The sequence below is a fragment of the Equus quagga genome, chromosome 1 (assembly GCF_021613505.1).
Source record: "Equus quagga isolate Etosha38 chromosome 1, UCLA_HA_Equagga_1.0, whole genome shotgun sequence".
Classification (NCBI taxonomy): domain Eukaryota; kingdom Metazoa; phylum Chordata; class Mammalia; order Perissodactyla; family Equidae; genus Equus; species Equus quagga.
In genome coordinates this window covers 54,093,540-54,113,379 of record NC_060267.1, presented here as the reverse complement: position 1 = coordinate 54,113,379, position 19,840 = coordinate 54,093,540, and the positions used below count along the sequence as shown (strand labels likewise).

The window sequence follows — 19,840 nt, the reverse complement described above, 5'->3', positions numbered from 1 at the left end:
TTCTTGGACTTGCTAAACCAGTCTCATTCAGCAGAGAGGAGGAGGAGGTAGGGGCGGGCTGGGAATGCTGAGTTGGCAGGAGTGACTAACTGCTTTGATTTCCTGTAAGGTGTAGAGGAAATGTGAAATGGCAGGAGAATCAGCACAGAGCGTGTCTGGGCCCACCTTGGGGCTCTTCTGCTGAAAGCCTGCAGACAAGGCAAAGCTGGGCAGGTGGCAAGGGGACTAGGGAGGGTGGGGCAGGAGAACAGCCGTGGGGGCAGCGCTCTCCCACCTCAGACAGCAGGGCCGGCGTTCGTTCTCTTGCACCATAGGATTTTGGTTCCCTCTGGGCTGGAAGGATCCTCTCATCCACACGCACTCCTGGCCCCCCAGGAGGGTCAAATGCCAGACCCTGTAGAATGTGGGGACCAGGAGGAGCTCTTCAGAGCCACTGGTCCACTCCTTCATTGAGTGATTGGCCAAAGTATCATGGCCAGGAAGAGGCTGAGCTGGGATGGTGAGAACTTCCTTTTCAGGGAATGCCATACCACCCCCGGGCATCTGTACCTGCCCCACACAACCTCTTCCAAGAGTCAGTCTTTGCCATGTATAATCTGTGGCAATTTAAGCCTTTTCTTCTTGTACTCCTTTTCAGGTTGCGGGAGGAAGGGGCACGGAGAACAGCTGGCCAGCATTCACTTAATAATAAGGCTTCAGAACCTGAAGCCTGTTATTAGAGCTCCCCCTCCACCCTCCCTTCTCCAGGCGAGGGAGCTGGCAAAGTGCTTGGAGCTCTATGGAAAAATAAGGTGCTCCACAAATATCAAGTACTTATTATTTTCAGTTCCCCTCCGATCAAATTAGGTGTCAAGTTTTAATCTATCACCTGGCACCTCTGATTGCTGGTTGCCAAGGCAGAATGACTTAGCTCTTCAAGAATCTTGAGAATAACTGCATTTATGATGCCACCGTTCCGCACCTTCAACACACATTCCGCCATCTGACACAGCCTTTGGCACTCGCTCGCGAAACCCTGGGCCACTGAACTGGGTTCATCCAGAGGGCCTCACGAGTGCTGGACACGTGAGAGAGGCTCAGCAAATTCCTGTTGAAGGAGCACGGGCATCTTTGAAAATTAAGATTTAGAACCTTGCTTCTCAAAGTGTGGTCCCTGCACCAGCAGCATCTGCCTCACCAGAGACCTTGTTGGAAATGCAGAAGCTCAGGCCCCAGGTGAATCAGATTCTGTCCTGTAACAAGACCCCAGGAGAGTCCTGTGCAGATTAGGGTTTGAGAAGCACCAGTTTAGGCTGGGAACCATGGCGACTGAGAATCAGTCACCTGGAGCACTGTTGCTTTATTTTGGATTTCTAGGCCCTGAATCATTCTATTTGGGAGAGAAGGCCCTGGCATTTGTTTTGTTTGTAAGCTCCAGAGGCGACCCTGATGTTCGTCCACGTTTGGAATCATCATTTAGAGCCTACCTGTACCTTCTGCTAAAAGTTTAAAGAAGGAACACTCAAACTACCAATTATACAGCAGAGGCTCCGTGCACACGCAGATAATTCTGAGTCAACCACGGATGGATCTGTGCTTGGCTCCCTGAGCCCGGAGATGCTCTAGGGTTTCCACGGGGCATACTTGTTGGGTGCACGCTGACAGTTCTTCTCAGCCCTCCCCATCAGGAATGTGCCAGACATCCGGTGCTCGGCACAGTTTTCTGGACGATGGCTGAATTCGTGCTTCCAGCTGCAATGATGGTCCTCCGACACTTCTTCACCTCCACCACCATCACTAAACTCAACCTATGTTCCACCTCTCCTACTAGTCGCAGGCTCTCTGTGCAAACAGGAGCCTTAGCAACCACACCCGCCTAATGATGACAGAGTTCTATAAATTTGCCTCCATCCATCTCTATTAATCCCAGGCTATTTGAACTGTCTCTGCCCGGCTCGAGCATACGTCAAAATTTAGATGTTGGGGGACAATTAAATGTCTGTGGCTGGAAAAGAATGGGTGATCTTGAAGAAGTCATGGCCTCGGTTTCTTCGTTGGAGCGTGAGATGGCTATATTAGCTCTGTGACTTTCAAAGGGAGACTCCCTTGTCTAACTGTACCCGGCCCTCTGATACACAAGACTGAAAGAAGTAGAGTGGCTCTGACGGAGATGGGGGCAAGGGGCCCAGAACTGTGACCACTATACCTGTCCCCAGGCCCTGATGCTAGGGCTCCAAGGAAGAAAGTTTGAAAACCACCAGATGAGGTGATCCCTAAAGTCTCATCTGGTGCTTAACTTCTGTGAGGAAGACAACTCTGCCGGTGCCGTCAAAAAAAGTCATGTCACACAAAATCGTCCCATTCGCAACAACATGGAGGGACTGTGAGGGTATTATGTTAAGTGAAATAAGCCAGATAGAGGAAGACAAACACTGTATGATTTCACTCATATGTGGAAGATAAACAAACACATGGACAAAGAGAACTATTGCGTGGTTACTAGGGGGTAGGGGGTTGGGGGGTGCGCACAAAGGGTGAAGGGGTGCACCCCTAAGACGACTGACAAACAGTGATGCACAACTGAAATTTCACAAGGTTCTAAACTACCATAACCTCAATAAAAAAAATCATGTCATAAATTCCGAAGTTTCAATAGGAATCACTCCCAGATAACCCATGCCGTTTGCTTCCACGATTACCTCGCTGTAGAGCCATTCACTACATTCCAAAACTTACATTTTCTCTATTGGAAGTGTCTTAGGTGCAATAATTTTGAGAAATAATTTGTATTAAGCAAATTTCTGAGAAACCGTTGAATCTGGCTTCCATTCTTGTTCCTTATTTTTCTGGGTAATGAGAAAGTTGGGGATTAACAGTAGAGAAAGGAGCCAGTCCAAACTACAAGAGAAACAGATTTCGGTGGGAGGAATCATAGATCTTAGGGCCAAAAGGATGAAAAAATGAACAACCCTGTATCCTGCCTGCACAACGACATAGTACCCACGCATGCATCCAACATCTGCCCAGCACTAGTCCTCTGGGGTCCCTGCCAGGCACTGGGGTAGGTGACAAAGGTGCACTTTTAGTTCTCAGCAGGTATCCAGGCTGGTACAGTGTCCTTTCCAGCAGTGTGACATGTGATAATGAGGGAAGGGGGCTATGCCAGGTCTGAGGGGCTTGAGTAGAGGGTGGAACAGAGCTCCACAAGGACAGGAATGTCGTCTCCTTTATCTGCTGCTTTAACTCCCCGATCCTAGAGCAGGGCCTGGAACAAATAAATACACAAGGAGGATTCCCGCTCTGGGGGAAACAGCAGGGACATCCTACTTGCTGGTTTTGTGAAAGAATCAGCTGAGGCCCTGTCAAAAAATTAAGTGGCTCGTCCACATTGCCCTTGGCCTTGAGAAGTCTGCAAGCGAGTGGAAGAGGAAGAACATGTAGATGGCCTGGAAGTGGAAAGCGCTGACAAGGCAACATATTGCACGTATAAATCAAGGAAGTAGAGTTTTACAGATCACGCAGAATTCAAAGAAGAGCTCTGTTGCTCAGGGGCCCTGCCCAGGGTGACTTTGGGGCGAGCCAGGGGCCCTCACGTTGCAGATCAACCTCCCCTCATGAGAAGGATCGTGACTGAGGCCGCAGAACACTGTATGGTGCCACTCCTCGGCTGGGTACAGCTGAGCCCAGTGGAACTAGAAAAATGCTAGAAAAATGCTGGGAGTGGGGAGAGGTGGGGGTGAGAATGGGGAAGAACATGGTTGTGACTAAATTTAAACGCCGATTTCTTGAGAAAACCTTCCTTGACACTCCACTCTGTGCCCCTCCCCCAGTCTTATTCCACACACTGGAGCACTTATTGCCATTGTGATGACATGATTATTGATGGAATCTGCATTTTTTGTGTCCTCTCCTCCATGAGGCCAGAGACTGTGTCTGCCTTGTTCACTTTTTTTTTGAGGAAGACTGGCCCTGAGCTAACATCTGTGCCCATCTTCCTCTATTTGATATGTGGGATGCCTCCACAGCATGGCTTGATAAGTGGTGTGGAGGTCTGTTCCGGGGATCCAAACAAGTGAACCCCGGGCCGCCGAAGCAGAGCACGCAGACTTAACCACTACACAACCAGGCAGTCCCCTGCCTTGTTCATTTTTGACTCCCCAGTGAGTGGCCTGGTACCAGGCATCGGGTGAAGGGATGTATAAGTGCCTGAATCAGTTTGCTCCTGGAGAAGGTGGGTTCCAGACCAGGCACTGGAAGCGCGGAGGGCCGGGCGGGAGGTGGGCAGAGAGGAAAGGAGGCAGGAGGCAAGCACCAGTGCAGAAGGTCCCCAGCTCACCTCCACGCTGCTCAGCCACTGCCGGACCGACAGGAAGGACTGCCTGGCGGTGAGGTCGTACATGACGATGACCCCGTCAGCCTTCCGGAAGAACTGCTGGGTGATGCAGCGATACCTGCATGGAGGGGCGGGTCAGGGGTGCGGCCGCCTGTCAGGGGAGCGCGGGAGGCACGTTAGTTGGGGACAGCTCCTCACCTCTCCTGCCCGGCTGTGTCCCACAGCTGCAGGGCCACCTGAGAGTCATCCACACGCACCGTCTTCACACGGTAATCGATGCCTGCAAGGTAGAGCGGCTGTCACTTCCAAATCAGAAAATCAAGCCCCCAACATGTCCGGAACCACATCCGGCCGAGGGTGAAACTCTGCCTGTGCAGATCCTGGGAGGCGATGTGGGAAAATGGACAGAGCACTGGACAGGGAGGCACTGGACTTGAGTTCTGGTCCTCTCTCTGCCACTTCCTAGCTGTGGGACCTTGATCAAATCACTTAACCTCTCTGAGCTGTAGGCGCCTCACTGTGACGTAACCCGTACCCTCTTTGGGGATAGAACATAATAAGGTTCAAATGAGCTCGCAAGTGTAAAAGCAGTATACCAACGCAAAGACAATTGTTTTTATTCATGAATTTACCCCCTCACTGCAAAGATGGAGGAGGAAGAAAGACTGCCCTCAAATTTCTTTCTCCCTCCCTCCCTCCCTCTCTCTCTCTTTCTCCAGAAAATCCTCTTCAAAGTTCCTGTAACAAAAGTCAAATATCCCTGGGGGCTGGGTCATGCTTTCAGGCTTCCATCAGCCAATGCAAAGGGATGAGCAGGCGCAGGAGGAGGGGGGTAGGTGGAGGGAGGGCCAGAGGAGAAGAAGAGAGGTGGGGGAGAGTCAAGGGCAACATTCACCCTTGAGACAGTTTAGAGCTCCTGATGCCAGCCACTGGGTCACTGGCAATCCTCTCTCTGAGGCTGTGACCCTGCCTGGAGCAGGGAGAGGGAACATGGGGAAACGCATTCGGCATCCACAGCAGCCCTCAGAGATAAGCACCTACACGCCTCCCCGGCTCCTGATAACAGACATGCCTCCCTCCTGCATCCTGTAAGAATGTTCACAAATGCTTAAGGAGGCTCAAAAAGTCTTTCCCCCTTAAGGTATCAGATCTTGGAACCACAGGCTGTTGCCTGCCACCTTCAGAAAGGCCCAGCCTCTGAGGCCTTTACCCTGCAGGGCTCAGGGAGGGACCCCAGAGCAGCCTGGACAGATAAAGACAGAAGAGACATACAGACAACAAAGAGGCAGGAAATGAAAAAGGTCATCCCAACCATTGTCTTCAGGCAAAGGCTAGTGCACCAGGGGCCTGGGAGTGGAGGCTGGGCGGAGGGCTACCCACTCCTAGGATGTCAGGACCTGCAGGGACTCTGGCAGCCAGAGAGGGAGGAGTGCATTTGTCAGGGTAGAGAAAAAGAGTGATTTGTCCCAGTGGTAGAATGCCTGATATTTCTAGTTTTCCTCTGCCACCTCTCCATCCTCACAGGGCCAGGACTCGGTGGCTCCTCTGTCTCTTTAAAGGGAGCGTCTTTCATGTGGCTGGCGTGACATCTGCTTACTGACACGTGTAGCAGCACCAGGCGCTGCGTGGCAGGGAGACTAATTGGAGCTGCTGCTCCAGCATGCTTTGTGCAGTGTGATGAAGGGCATTCCTGATTTGGAACCTTTGATATTTTTCCCCTTCCTAAATTGTAGGTGTTTCTATAATTGGCCTCCTGGGAAGTGCAAATTAGTCTGATTTTCTCTTTTTTAGAGCCTTCCATCCCAGGGGCACAAGTTGGAAATGTAAACGGACCCCGAATCCCTGATGCATTGACAGGAGAGGCATACTACATGCACTCTGCTCCAAGGGACGCCTTTGAGGGCCCGAGGTCTCGGCCTCCATCCCCCCGCCTCCCACAGGCCTGTGCTGGAGCCAGGCTCGCGGGGGCCTGCCCCCTGAATGCTCTCCAGGGAAGGCAAGTGCACCTCCCACAGCCATTGCTTCCCGCGTCACCCTGCTCCACACACTTGGCTCACTCCCAGCCGTTCCTCTCAAGGCCACACAAGGCCAGACTCTCCTGGGCTGGGGTCACAGGTCTTCCTGTCAGGATCCTGACTCTTCATCAGGAGGCTCAGAGTCTTTGGGTGGAATGGGACAGAGGGAGGGGACAGGAGGATGTTCCAGATGTGATAACAGCATAGCAAAAGGCCCAGCAGTAAGAATGGGGCACCTGAAGCATGTGGGAAGAGACCCATCTGTAGGAGGGAAGTGGGACAGAAGGGCCAGCTCAGGGTCAGAGGACGCAGCATCCCCAGCAGGGCTCCGGGGCATGGAAGTTCGTCTCCTAGAGCCAGCTGGTGAGATAGCCAAACTCAGACGTTCTGGACAGAGAACCAGGCTTGAAGCAGTCTTGGGTGACTCAGTTCAAATCGCTCATTTTTCAGATAAGGAAAAACTGAAGCCCAAAGAGGGAAGATGTCTTCCTGAGGTCGCACGTGTCAGTGGCAGAGCTGAGATGGAGATCAGGACTTCTGATGCCCCCCTGAACCTCTGCAGCCTCCCCCGCCTGCACCACCCTCTGTCCACCTCCTGTGGCAAGAAAGTACCCTCACCACTTACTGGGTGCTGAGCACACACAACTCAATATTGTTAGGGATACTGTGGACTGGAACAGAAGGGGCGTGAGTGTGGGAAGGGTGGGGGCCAGTACCAGCACCAATCATCTGATGGGAATGTGGACAAGCCTCTTAACCTCTCTGGGCCTCAGTTTCCTGATCTGTCTATTGGGCTGATTACAGTTTTGCCTGCCAGGGTTGTGTGAAGATAGAAGGAAACAATGAATATAAAAGCCCATGGTGCGGCAGGCCCCGTGGCCGAGTGGTTAAGTTATCCCGCTCCGCTTTGGCGGCCCAGGGTTTCACCGGTTCGGATGCCGGGTGTGGACCTAGCACCGCACAGCAGGCCATGCTGAGGCGGCGTCCCCCATGCCACAACTAGAAGGACCCACAACTAAAAACACACAACTATGTACTTGGGGGTTTTGGGGAGAAGAAGCGAAAAAAAAAGACAGAAGATTGGCAACAGATGTTAGCTCAGGTGCCAAACTTTAAAAAAAAAAAGCCCACGGTAGATATTCAGACCACATCAATATATTTGCAAACAGAGTTGACTTATGAGCACAATTAAATGGTACATAGTAGGCCCTCAATAGATTTTTTTGCCTGAGTGATTCAACTTGGTAGAAGCTAAAAGGTCAATATGCCCTTGGGTCTTGCCACATATTCCAATGCAATGAGCAACTTTGGGTGAAGGCAGCAAAGGCCCCTATCTAAATAAGACATCATCCAAGAGTGGGAACACATTGAGCCAGGATCATCCATTAATAGCTGAGCCTAACGAACGTTCGCAATGAACTCTAGCTGTCACCCAGCAGGCCCGAGATACAGGATGGGTAAAATCCGATGCGTACAAGGAGCCATCCAGAGCACTGTCCACCATCCCCCTGTCTACACACACACATACAGGCAGGGGCAGGGCAAGGAAGCAGGGGGCCCAGGGTGGGGCTGGGGGGGCAGGGGGTGGGCCTCAGGAGGAGCATGAAGTCTCAGGACCCTGCTGAAAGTGGGGAGGAAGCGATCAGAGAGAGACAGCTCAGAGAGGGCACAAGAGGCTGAAGTCCATCTTTGCCAGCTTCAGCTCCACTCAGGCTGGACGTAGGAAGCGTTAGTGGTCCCAAGTGTCCAGGGGAATGAGCTTAGCAGCCAGCACTGTGCGGGAGGTGGGCCTCACCTTGCCCCTCACTGTGGAACAAGCCGACATTGGCCCCCTAAAGCCAAGCAGGGCCCCTCCCACTGGGCTCCAAGTCCCTCCCTGGGCCCCCTTCTCACGACCTCCCCTTCCCTGACCCGGCTCAGGGCAAGAACTCACCCACAGTGGCTGCCGTGCCCGGGGAGAACCGGTCCTCGCAGAACCGCCTCAGGAAGGATGTCTTCCCCACGGCGGAGTCGCCCACAAACACAATCTTGAAGAGCCGGTCTGGGGTGGAGAGAGAGCCTTCCTCCTGTGGATGGCAGACAGTCTGGTCAACCTCTGGGATGGTCGCCCCCTGTTCCTGCCACAACCTGCCCTTCACTTGTCCCTAATGTCCAGGGGAGGGTGGAGACCTGGCCTCCAGACCAGCACCCGGGCAGCCGCTCCGGCCTCAGATGCAGTCAGCTCTGGGCTCGGGGCACAGAGGCTCCTTCCAGCGTCAGCAGGAGGGAGGAGAGACATTTGTTCCGCCAACACGTGCTGCCTGCCCACTGTGTCACAGGTCCTGTGCCGGGTCTGACAGCACAGGGACGGGAGGCAGGCTTGGTGTCTGGTGGAGTGAGGGGGGCAGCCATGTGAGCAAACAAGCAGAGCAGTGTTCCATGTGCTCTGGGAGCACGGAGGAGGAATCAAGGATCCAGAGGAAGGGACTTTGGGCTGGGGCTTAAAGAGGAGGCAGGGATTCCCTATGGAGGGGAAGGACAAGGCGGATGTTTGCAGGGAGAAGTGGGGAGAGGAAAAAGAAGACTTATCTGTAGTACAGGGGTGGGGACATCCCAGGCTGGGGTAGGGGACATTTATTTCTGCCCTACCATTGAACCTGGACCGCATGGAGAGAGGACTCTTGCCTCTGTGCGCACTGCTCTCTGTCTCATCTCAGCAGCTTCTGATCCTCATCTAGGGTCCCCATCTGCGCTGGGGAACTAAGGCCGGGCAGTTTCCACTCTGGAGACTGGGAAATCTGCAATGCCAGGCCGCTGGGCAGAGCTCCTCAGAGTCAGCCAGTCACTGCCCTCCGGCTCCTCCACCTGCAGCGGGAGGGTCTGGGAGCCACCTGCCCGTTAGTCTGGGATGCTAAAGCCCAGAGGGGCAAGGACTTGCTCTAGGACACTGACCGAGTGGCGGGCAGAGTGAGGAGCCACGCCCCAGCACAGGGTCCTTTCTGCTGCATGGTTATTCCTTCCAGACAGCTGCTTGCTTACTTGCCCGAATCCTGCCTTCAGGCCCAGCCCAGCACTGCCTGGCCAAACGAGGAGGCTCTTTTGAATCCATTTAGAAGTGGATTTGGGGGAATTAGCTCCTCTCGTTGAGCAAATACTATAATGGAGTGGCGGCCGATATTAGCAGTACTTGAGTTTCAGAGAAAAGTCATTAACAGCCTTTTGGGAAGAAATCAATTGCATGCAGTACTTAGGAGGGAATTCAAGGTCAATTACGGGAATCTAAACTAAACTTCAAAAAAAACCTCAACCTCAAAAATTACATCCCCTGCCCCGTTTTCTTTATTTTTGCAATGCACAAGGGCCTTGACACTTTGCCGGTCTCTTCTCAGCCTCTGTACCTCCGGTTGTCATCTGTTTGAGATTGACGCTCAGTGCAGCAATCTGTGTCCCCCCCAGGGACACAGGGACAGGCAGAGCACGTGAAGCCCAGGGTGGGAGGGGATGGGCCTGGCTGCAGAGGCCGTGCCTGACCCTCAGCCCTGCGCTTCGGCTCCCGCACCCCTGGCCCCGCCCCAGGAGAGCACGTTTTTTTGCAGGTAAAAGCCAGGACCCACCTACAGGAGCAGCGAACTCCCACTCAAGTTCATGCATTTAACCTATGGGAGACCACCGGATGGGGAAAGGGGACTAGAAAAAGACCTGTTCTCATCCTCCTTCCCACCACTTTCAAAAGAAAATCTTTAAAAAAATAGAAGTAACACATGCTAATTTTTAAAATTAGGAAACATGTAAAAGTAGAGAGGAAAATAATAAACATTCATAATCTACCCTACCAGCCCAAAGTAGTCACATTTCATATTTTGATTTCTTCCAGGCTTTTTTCTATATTGATGAATGAATATATGCTTTATTGAGAGATTTGAGATATTATATATAATGTTATCCTACTTTCTCATATATCATTGCATTATAAATATTTCTGAGTCACTACAGTTTTTTGAAAACGTGATTTTAACAGTGGTGTAATATTCTATGGAATTAACATACTCTAATTTATGTCCCTATTATTGGACATTTTTTCAAGTGTTTGCTATCATACATGACATATTCTTGAGTTAAATCGTCTGACTTTGGGGGTTTCCTTAGGAAGGATTGCCAGAAGTGCTGGTTCAAAGGAGATGTATTTTCAAGTTCTTGATTCCTATTATCAAACTACTTTGCAGAAAGGTTGTACCGATTTATGCCTCAGCAGCCTTGCATGGGGAGCACTGCCTCACATCCCCTTTGAAGAGCTGACGCTCTGCTGAAGCTGCCCTGTGACTTCCAGGAGATTACCTCTCCCCTCTGCGGCAGCCTCTGTCTCAGCTAAGCAGCAGCACAACCTGGTGGGACAAGCACGGATGTGAGTGCACGAGAAGGCTGGGCAAACGCCACTGTGGGGCCCGGCCAGGCCTCGTCCTCTGGGCCTCTGCTTCCCCATCTACAAAGGGGAGAATCAATTTCGGACGTGCCCCATCAGACGACTGCGAGGATGGAATGAACGGCAGACATGGGTGCTCAGTCTTTTCCTCACTCCGTCTCCTACTGTCCTCTTGACACTTCTTGCACATTTCTGGGGATGTCTTGGGGTATTTACAACTGTCAGCAGGCGTAGGTCTGTGCACCAAAGGGGATGTGGCAGGGCATGTAAGGGGAAGGGGTTTCCACCCAACCCATTGGTGCCACCCAGCTCTCCACTCTCCCTGGCCTAGGGCCCTTCAGAGGAGCGATATGCAGGCACAAATCTTAATCCAGGCCTGAGAATGATGACCACTGCCAAGAAGTCCCTGAGCGGTGGCTGGAGAAGGCTTCCTGGCACACGGGCTACTACAGCCACTTGGAAGTGCTCAGGGGGGCGAGGGCGCAGTTCTAAAGGGCTGCCACAGTGTGCAGCGGGGAGCCTCTCTCATGTTGCCGTGGACATGGCTAACGCTGTTCTAGAAGGTCAAATGAAGGGTGGAGGGCTTGAGGAGCCTATTCCCCGGCCTGGGTCACAAACAAGTGAGGAACAGCATCACCGTGAGCCAGAGGGAGATGGTTCATATGGCCCCCTTCTCCTCAGAGAACTCAGCAGGAAGACCTGGCGGGGAGCACAGGAGGGACGTGGCCGTGGAGGGTCCCACTGAAGGGAGGAGCAGGCCAGGCATTTGGGCATGAAAGGGAGATTAGCTGATTAAGAACTGAAAGAAAGATGATGGTGCATGAAGTTTCCAAAGCAGGGAGTGGCCCTTTTAAGAGCAGTTCAAAATGTAAGGGAAGACGTGCAGCTTAAAAGTGTGTGACACTTTATGCTAAGGCCGCGCAGTGAGTCTACCTTCAGTAGGTACTCAATAAATGCTTTTGAATCTGAATCAGCAAAGAGACCACAGGGTAGGGAGTGGGGCAAACAGCAGAAGTGACACGGAAAATTCACCAGGGCCCCTGAGTCTCCCCCACGAGACTCAGCCAAGCAGGAGGAGGTGGATTTTGAAGGACACAAATACGGTGACCCACAGGGCCAGCCACACCTGACTTCCCGAGCTGCCTTTGGGGCTCCTGGGCTCAAATACAAAGGACAGGCACAGGAGTGATGTCTGCCAGCCCGCGTGGGATGTGCCCTACCTTGGACAGGTCTTCTTTCCCAACAGGCTGCCCTCGGGGAGATGCGGGCGTGGGGTCCACAGGTCGGGCCTGCTGCGCGGGTTCTTCCACCGCCGGCCCCGACGCCTCCCCCTCTTCTGCACGTCTGCTCAGCGGCTGCTCAAAGCCGCCATCCAGGAGCTGGGGCAGGGGGTCTTCTTCAATGGAAATAATTCTGCGGAGCGCCCGGTGGAGCGGACCCCCAGACCCCAGCTCCCTGGTTCCTGCCTCCTCTTCTGTAAGGAGATACCCACTCAGGCCCAGGGAGCTTCTCCTCCTCGGAATGCCAAACACATCTTCTTCCTCCTCTGACTGGCTATTTTGGGGTGGGGAAGAAAGAAAAGTGGGGAGAATATCATAAAGTGCATCAGTATGGAAGCTGGAGGGATGCCTGACAGCTTTTGTGACAGAAAACTGAAGAGCAGCACACCTTGGGGGCAGAGAGCTCCAGGAAAGGGAAAAAACCAGACCCAGCATTCTTTAGCTCATTCACTCAACACCCTTATATAAGTGCCTGATGGTGATGATGAAGGGGATGATGAAGATGATGATGGTGATGATGATGAAGGTGATAACAAAGGTGATGATGGTGATGAGGATGAAGGCGATGAAGGTGATGTTGATTAGTACCAGGTATTAAGCTAATGACATAGTCATAAACAGATGGACACAGCCCCTGTCCTCATGGAATGCTTGGCTTAGTGGGGGCCCAAAGCAATAATGACTCAAGTAAACACTTTTACAAGTTGTGAGAAGTGCTATGAAGGGGAAGTAAAGAGTGTGAGAAAGGAGCCTAACAGAGCTGGAAATAAAGCATCCTGGATTGACCATCAGTCCCAAAGCCTGCCCCTACTGTGCATCCCTAGGCAGGAGACTTCAACTCTCTAAGCCTCAGTGTCCTCACCATAACATGTGGCCCATCTGCCCTGCCTACCTCATAAATAAGACACTGTAGCCCTCGGCGCAGCAGCCCTTGGCGATGTGAGTGAGGGGTCCCACTCCTCTGGGGGGAGCTCCCCCTCTAGGCAGATGTCCACTGGCTCAGAGGCAGCTGCCCACTTGCGAATGGGCTGTGGGTCAGAAGGAAGCCCGCAGGGCACCTCTCCCTGCCTCTCCTCCCTTTCTCTTTCTCTTTCAGTGTCTCTGGAAGTCAGAGTCACAAGTAAGTGGCTTCAGAGTCAAAGTGCATATTTGCTTCCAGAAGCATCTGAGCATCAAGAACAAGGAGGAGCACAGGAGGTGGAGGGAACCGGGCAAGCGGATGCAGGGCCCACGAGCAGCCCGTATTTCCGAGGTGTCGACAGCAAAGGCCTCACAGGTCCTTCCTGCACAGGAAAGAGAACTAAAGCTGAGAAGCGTTTTAAAGGAGATGGCGGTTTGACAGGGAGGACCTTGAGTCCCAAACCGAAACACATGCGCACACGCACCCTGCACACACACACGCTGCACTCACACGCAGAGATTAGAGAAGAAAATACCATGGGGATGACGTGCTGAGGAGACAGGGCCGAAGCAGAAAGAAGGTCAGCGAAGGACACGGAATACGCAGAACAGAGGAGCTCCCTTCAGTTTGCCCCCGGCTTATCATGTTTATTACTCCTAAGGGCCAACAACAGGGAGGAAAAAGAAAAAAACGCATTATCACCGTTCTGAAGTTAAGTGCAACTCTGAAGGATATATTAAGATCTAGTGCTTGCTCATAAAAGTGGTGACTTAGTTTGGGTCCCTTGATATAAAATAGAGGATTTGTAGCACTTCAAGGACCTTTCCCTTATTTATGAAATTACGTTTTTAATACGAGCTTTAAAAATCATGTTTTTAATAGACTGTCTTCTTTCCAACAAATTTCTTCTGTATTCCAACAAGCCTACCAACTGCTTACCCACTTTAGGACACAGTTAGTGTTCCCAGCCACTTTCGCTCTGCTTACACACACAGGAGTGCATATGTGTGCACATGTGAGCACGTGTGCAAACAAACACAGCATGTTTTCTCAAAGGCTTTGCAACCAGAAAAGAAATGGCCACTGAAACGGTCCTAAAATGAAACATTGCTTGGAAAAACCTTTTTATCTGGGAAATTCTCAAGCACTATTGACATTGTGTAATATCTTCAGCTTAGGATGACTAAATTTATTTTTGGTTTTGCCACCAAATGCCATGTGCCAGCAATAGGGAGCAGGCCCCTCTGCAAAGGTGGCAGTGGAATCCAGGGTCCACATTTGTTGCTTCCTTGGTTATTGTCTGTTTCCTCCACTCGGCCATAAGCTCCATGAAAGCGGAGGTATTTGCTCACCACTGCACACAGCACATGGCCCATATCTTGTACACAGCAAGCACTCAAAAATGGATATTAATGGGGGCCGGCCCTGTGGCCAAGTGGCTGAGTTCGCGCGCTCTGCTTTGGTGGCTCAGGGTTTCTCCAGTTCAGATCCTGGGTGTGGACATGGCACTGCTCATCAAGCCATGCTGAGGCGGCGTCCCACATGCCACAACTGGAAGGACCCACAACTAAAAATATACAACTATGTCCTGGGGGGCTTTGGGGAGAAAAAGGGAAAATAAAATCTTTAAAAAAAATGGATATTAATGGCAGGACTCATATCTAATTTATCTTTGGAGTCTTCACAGAACTCAGACGAATGTCTGGCGCAGAGTAAATAATCAGTTAACGCTTGTTGAACGACTATATTCAGTTCTGAGGAACCAACAGGCCAACAATTACTGCAAAAACTTGGCTCCCAAATTGCATCTTCCCGTTGAGCTACTTAGCAAAGGGGTTCATGAGGATCAGGGCCAAAGACTTGACTGATCAGCTGACTGATCCCCAGGGTCACCTCCGCTTTGCACATCTGTTTATCTCAGGCCTGCTGTCCTCAGGATCTCCTAGAGGAGCAAACTCACACGCTTTCTCCCTGGGTTTGATACAGAGGGATCTGGCTGCCTCTGCCTCCCTGTGACCACCTATGCGGATGGAACGCACGCCAAACAGAAGAGACAGCAGGGGACTGGCTTGTTTCTTTCAATGAGCAGTGAGCAAGCCACTCCTCTGGGGACTCAGACTCAATCATGTGCTGTCCAGCTGTCCAGTGGCAACAAAACACGTTATCTCTGAGTTAATTAAATAGGAATCATTGAAAGGACTCTTTCAAGCACAGGCCCTGCTCTTGTCTGTGAAGGAGTTCAACTACTGGAGACTCTACACCACACGTTAATTACCCTTCAGAGTCCAAACAGCCATGGCCCTGAAAAACCAGGTGCACCCATTCTGCTCAACAGACAGCAGAGCATCGTCCAGCCACACCCTCCATCTCTCGCCTCTGACCCCTCTCTCTCTCCTCTCCTCTCCTCTTCAGTCCCTCTCTGCAGGAACACACTAAGTGGGGGCCCCAGAAGACAATGTCTTGTCCTAGACGCTTGCTCTGCACAGTCCTCCTCCCACTTGGATGTCAGGAAAGGAAGGGACATGTCCTCCAAGATTCAAGGGGAGTGAGTGCAGCTGACCCCAGGCTTCCCCAAGAGGGCCACTTCTCCAGGGCCAGTCTGCACCCAGTGTGGGCCCAGAGCCTGCTGCCAGTGATGCAGCTGCGCAAGATGAATGAACAGATCATGAATGAACAAATAAAGGAAGACTCACCTTCTAAGAATGCCTCTGCCGTCCATATATTTGCCTATCACAGAGCCAGATCTCTGTTTCCAGCTTGCCTTGGGAGCAGCTGTGTTTGCCTTGGCTGCCTTATCCTTCTGGAGAAACACAAAATGCCCTCAGATCCACGCCTGCCGATTTGTCCCAGTGTTTGAGCAGAAAGGGCTCAACTTTCCCACCTCAGAGGTCAGGCTCTAAACAAAACTGTTAAGCAAGCAAGCAAGCAAGTGCTGGTCTCCCTGTTAGCATTCACCCCCTTTCCTTTTGCCATCATCTCTCACCAGAATTCGTCCACCTCCCATCTAATAATCTAATCGAAGGAGCCAGTACACAGTTTAGAGCCTGGGTCCTTCATAGGAGTTGTCCTTTGCAGGAGTACTGATAGTTTGCAAGAGGACAAATAAGAAGGGATAAATGCGGAATGCATAGGGAAAATATTTATGGACAGAAAAGACTCTGTGCATCTTCAAATCACACTCTTCTGTGTGGCTCCAATTCATCTTTATTTCCAAAGTCCCAGATGTGAGAAATGGACCAGCCCAAAGGATCAATTAGCCCAGTGCCCCGTCCACAGCTACTAAGCTAGCATAAGACAGTTCAGCTCTTTCGTGGAAGTAGGGTGGATATAGATAAAATGCTCACACATCTGTAACAGAGAACCTGGGTGGGGTGGGGGCAGATGTCTTCCAGGAGATGAGAGGGAGTTAGATCACAGGAAGAATCTCATGAACCAGCCATCCTCATGATTCTCAGTGATCCCTAATGAGAGAGGGAGGGGCTGCTGTGCTCCCAGGGCCCCTGAAGGCATGGCTATAATGATTCCAAATTAATCTTTAATTATTATTCAGCATGAACATGATTTTATTCTTCTTTCTTCTATTCCCCACTAGGGTTCTTAATTCCATTCCCTTTTCAAAGCAAAATGAGTTTGGCAGGTGAAGGAAGTGAGGTCAAGGGATTAGGGTGACATTTGGTTGGAAGTTTTAAAATAAACTCAGTGTTACTTCTAAAACAATTGTAACTATTATCACCATCAAACAAACCTGTGTGGGCTTCAGCTCGGCTCCAGTAGGACACAGGGGGGGCAGCAGGGGTGCTGGCTGCCCGTCAGGGCGAGAAAAGAATTGGCTATGTAACAAAGTCCTTCGGGGATTTGCAGGTCTAAACCAGGTCAGACCTAATTCAGAGCAAACCAGCTGCCTTTCGCTGACCGCATTTAGGACACTGTTCAGCTAAGGGTTCTGGGCCAGACCTCCTCTTCCCAAGAGTTTTTCTCAAAAATACCTACAATGTAGAAAAAAGGATAGGGATTCCCTTTTCTCAAGTGATGCTCAGGGTCATGGTCCAGGGAGGCTGATGACTTGCCCAAGGACACACATGAAACTCATGGTGTGATAATCCTGATAACTAGAAAGTTGCATTAGTCAATTCTGCCCCTTTTTTTCTCCCCTTCAGAGCATCTAGCAGCTACTGTCTAAAGGGAAAGACGAGAGGGGAACGTGGAATCCTAGATTTTGTTTAATGCTGCCCAAAGTGAAGATCTTTGAATAAATACAGGATTTTCATGCTACTTGGGAAAGTATATAAGTGTGGCACTCAGGTATGGAGGAGCAGGGGTCCCCATAGGGTAAAAAAAATTGTACTAAAATCAACTAGGTAAATTGTGAAATTTACATTTTAATTTGCTCTATGACAGTGTAAAAATGCAAATTTTTCATCAAGAGATCAAAATTTTAATGAAGAAGAAAACTGTGAGCATTTTGGTTTAAAAGTGACGATGACATTTCAACTGCGCCATCTCATGGATGGAACTATCATTTCTGCATCCAAGAAACGTGTGACCCTCCCAAATATTTTCGTCTTGTTATGCCAAGAGTAAAGTGTGTTACTTCATGGAAATTTACACACTGCTACCAGTAGGACACCCTCCATCTTCATTACTTTCAAAAACTCGTATGCCATCGTCCTGCCCACACAAAATGAACAACCAGATTCCAAGACTCAGGCCATTCTTGGGCCAGTCTCAGCTGGGTTCTGGCTGCCACGGGACCCCAGTCCTTATCTTCTCTCCAGGGAAGGGAGCACCGGCCAATTACCTGAAAACTTATGTCTCGCTCATCTCGAAGGTGCTTGTTCCTTTCCCTGTGGATGGAAGAGGAGAATCTGTTCAAACATGGAGCTTGCAGTCGACACATCCAACAGCAGCCGGTCCTCCAGTCAGATGGCCGCGGAGGAGGGCGTGCTGTGGAAGGCCCAGGGAGCATGGGAACCTCTTCCTTAGGGATTGTGGTTAACGGCAGAGGGTAGTTTGTGTGTACACCAGCTCAGAGGCGGGGGATAGATGGAAGGGCCTGGCACAGCCTTAAGGATAACGCACTGGTCTCTGCTATCACCAGGGGGAGCCTCCCCCAGAGGTGACCAGAAGATCCAGCTCCGCCTGTGAACTTGCTCTTGGGCTCTCTGAACCATTCATGCATTCATGCCACATGCATTCACTCAGCAAGTGCCTCCTGAGACCCACTGCACGCGGGGCACCGTCCTGGCTCTTAGGGGCGCACCAACGAGCAAAAGAGAAAGTCCCCGCCCTCAGGGCATTTGTATTCAGTGCAGGGAGAACCACTATTGAGAAAAATACGGTGGGGGAGAAAGTGGAATGGAGAGTGTCAGAGGGCAGAGGGCTATTCCAGCAGGGCGGTCCTGAGAAGGCTTGAAGAGGAGAGAGGAGCTATGCAGTCACCTGAGGGAAGAGCAAGCGCAAAGCCCGGGTGGGGATACCTGGTGTGTGTGAGGAACAGAAATAAGGACAGCAGAGTGCTCAGAGGGAAGGCAGTTAGGAGATGAGGTCAATGGAAAGACAGAGGGAGGCGTGGGGACCTGCCATTCACAGCCTGGGGGCCACTGTAAGAACTTGGAGTTTTACTGCAAATGAGATATGTGGCCACGGGAGGGGGATGGCAGAGGAGTGCCCTGGTCTGACTTGGTCTATAAAAGGAGCCCTATAGAAGCTGTGCTAAGAACAGATTGCTGGGGAAGGGGTGGGGGTGGGCGTCCCTGAGAACTGGCCAATATTTTAAGCAACATGAAGGTCACTGGTTCCACTCTCAGTGGAATCATATAGAAAAAGCCTGCCTGGGGGGTCACAGACATCAGGAAAGGAAATGGAGGCAGTGGAAGTAAACATAAACAATTCTTTTGAAATGTTGTTGAAAGCAATTAAAGAAGTGGAAAGTAGCTGGATGGGGACGTGGGGACGAGAGAAGTTAGATATGAGATTTCAGCGTACATTTGTTGGTCTCTCCAAGCCAGAAAAAGCCGACCATGGAGGAGAGGGAGGGAATGCTGGAACGTCCTTGAGGAAGATGGGGTCGAATTCTAGAGCCTTTGCCAGGCAGTGGGGAGTTCATCCACCATCAGAGAAGCGGAGATGTGGACGGGGACGGCGCAGGAGGAAGCCCTCACGCCATGGTTCCAGTGTCTCCGTGAAAGAGGGGCGTAAGCGTGAGGGTGGGGAAGGAGGTGTCAAAGGGTTAAGGAAAGAGCAGAGTGGGAAGGGAGTGGACTTGGGCCTGCGGCGTGACCACAGAACGCACTTGAGGTTAATGGCTAGGAATCTTATCTACTAAAGCGCAGGCTGAGAGGGTGGCCAGGTGACCGCAAGGTGCAGTCCAGTTTGTGATTCTCTGACTCTTCCGTCAGTGGCCCCTGAACATCAGCACTTCGGGAGGGGAAGGGAGGGCACGCAGCCGTCTGCCGTCCTCGCTGTAACGCGGCCACTGACGGGGCGCTCCACGATGCATGCTGTGCGCTATGGGTGGAGATATGAGGCAGGCTGGAATACCGGCCTTGTTCCTCTGGCTTAGAGAAAAGAGGAGCTGTTGTGCGTCAGCTCTCTGCATCTGGTGAGCAGGCAGGCACAGAGCCAGGGCCATCCGAACAAGTTGGGAGGGACGAAGAGGGTATTCCCTAAACCCTGAGTGTGGCAAAGTGAGCGTCTCAGGCCAGGGAGCCTCATTTGCGGCAGGGGCGTCAGCAGCCTGCACGTGGGAGAGGACCTGGGGGCCCTGGGAGCCTCAGCCTTATCAGGGAGTGTGCTGTGTTGCGTCCTGCTGTGTGCAGGCAGAAGCTTCAGTATTGACAGCATGCTCTTCTCTTTACACCTCTCGGCTTTCCTTCTCCTCACTGCCCTGCTGTGACGCCACTCACACACGTCATTTAATTCCCAAAAGAAGCC

The 19,840-nt window shown here is 51.5% G+C and overlaps 1 protein-coding gene across 3 annotated transcripts in view; it reads right to left on the bottom strand.

Moving 5' to 3' along the window:
* Positions 1-19,840, bottom strand: part of CRACR2A (calcium release activated channel regulator 2A) — a 125,713-nt gene that overhangs the window by 13,417 nt on the left and 92,456 nt on the right. For 2 of the 3 annotated variants that reach the window (XR_006888999.1, XM_046663697.1), the window contains exons 11-16: positions 17,706-17,751; positions 15,601-15,707; positions 11,947-12,280; positions 8,261-8,393; positions 4,511-4,592; positions 4,316-4,430 (exon numbers count right to left, since the gene is read on the bottom strand). Coding sequence is in view for 2 of the 3 variants with exons in the window: in XM_046663697.1 (XP_046519653.1) it covers positions 4,316-4,430; positions 4,511-4,592; positions 8,261-8,393; positions 11,947-12,280; positions 15,601-15,707; positions 17,706-17,751 (817 nt within the window). In the remaining variant the exon portion in view is untranslated. The remainder of the gene's footprint in view (positions 1-4,315; positions 4,431-4,510; positions 4,593-8,260; positions 8,394-11,946; positions 12,281-15,600; positions 15,708-17,705; positions 17,752-19,840) is intronic. The other variant, XM_046663759.1, reaches the window with a different exon arrangement.